Source organism: Pteropus alecto, unplaced genomic scaffold, assembly GCF_000325575.1.
Source record: "Pteropus alecto unplaced genomic scaffold, ASM32557v1 scaffold9389, whole genome shotgun sequence".
NCBI classification, from domain to species: domain Eukaryota; kingdom Metazoa; phylum Chordata; class Mammalia; order Chiroptera; family Pteropodidae; genus Pteropus; species Pteropus alecto.
In genome coordinates, this window is record NW_006442345.1 from 3,378 (window position 1) to 4,894 (window position 1,517).

Genomic DNA, 1,517 nt, shown 5'->3' on the forward strand with positions numbered 1-1,517 from the left:
ATCTGAACGAATTAAAATTGAAATTTCCGAGTTTAGTGCACTGAAAAAGTGAAGTCCGTCTTAGAAATTTCATTGATCTATTTTTGTATTATCTTCGTACACCCATTTATGTAAATTTAGATGAGAGTATTATGGGTTGTTAAAAACGTTTAAGAGCATTATGTTGATGTGTAAATTTGCTTCATCGCTTTAGCTATGGCTCTATCTAGAATATTCCACAACACACTCTGAGATAATGAGAATAGGAATAGTAAATAAAATTACAAAAATAATTTAGACTTCACAGGATGCAATAATAGCTGACGTAAATATCTAAAATGGACCGTTTAGAAGAGCCATGAAATGCAACGTGGTTAAAGAAAGCCCACGGTTTTCCATGGAACAAACTACACTCTGCATATTAAAGTAGAACTGGTAATGTTTTGTCCACGGAAACAGTGCTCTAAATGTCAGAGGAACGCCACAGGATCAAACACGAGAGTAGATCCCACTTTTGGAGCCACAGGTCTTTTCGTGACAAGTGAGGTGGCTCTGAAAAGAGCCTTTGGGTTGCGATGCTTAGGTGATGCCGAGGAAGCTCACGTGCGGCTTCTGTACCGGAGGACGGCCTTGTTGGCCTCGGACACGGCGTGCTTGCCAACCTCCCCGGGCAGGAGCAGGCGCACGGCCGTCTGGATCTCTCTGGAGGTCATGGTGGCGCGCTGGGTGGAGAGGGCCAGGCGCGAGGCCTCTTCAGCGATGCGCTCGAAGATGTCCTTCACGAACGAATCCATGACGCTCACGGCCGCCCGCGACAGGCTCAGGCCCTGGTGAACGTTCTTCAGAACCCGGGGGAAATAGGTGGCGAAACTGTCGGAGCAGCGGCGGCGCCGGCGCCTCGGCGTCCTCTGCTCAGGGGCCTTCGTAGGTGCCTCCGTGGGCTCCCCCATGCCCGGCGATCCCTCAGAAGCCTCGGAGGCAGGCCCAGGCATGTCGGAGGCAGGCCCAGGCATGTCGGAGGCAGGCCCAGGCATGCCGGAGGCAGGCGCCGCCACGGCGGGAGCAGGCGTTGCCATGTCAGAGGTAGCTTTCCCGTCGGTTGTGAGGAAAGACAATGGCAGCTGCTGACGGGCGGCAGCCAATTTATAGTCGCTGCGTTCCCGGCTGTCATGGGCAGTCTCCACATCTGATTGGCTAAAATACAATCCAGGGAGCCTATCACTAAATCTCGCCACGTCACACGTGACTGGGTAGGCTCCTGCTTGGCATCACATCCCCACCAATCAGAGTGGGCATCCTTTGACCTCGTAACTGTTTGAAACATGCTACATGGAGGCAAAAGGTCATCTGACAGTGTTAGCTGGCACGATGCTACAAAACGGGAACTTTGAAAAGACTTCGCCAAATGCACTCGAATTGTAGAAATTTCCGGGTTGGCTCCTTGAGAGAGTCTGACCTTCATAACCCAATTCCTGACCGCTAGCAGAATGACCCTGGCCACTTCGGGCCCCTTTCTTCTAATCCAGAATCTACTGTTG

At 51.4% G+C, this 1,517-nt stretch overlaps 1 protein-coding gene across 1 annotated transcript; it reads right to left on the bottom strand.

Moving 5' to 3' along the window:
• Window positions 1-578: 578 nt before the first annotated feature.
• On the bottom strand, window positions 579-1,173 carry LOC102887617 (histone H2B-like; the record flags this gene model as incomplete). Its single annotated transcript, XM_006920959.1, has 1 exon — window positions 579-1,173. A coding segment is annotated over one exon (595 nt), but the record flags the coding sequence as incomplete, so codon positions are not given.
• Window positions 1,174-1,517: the final 344 nt, after the last annotated feature.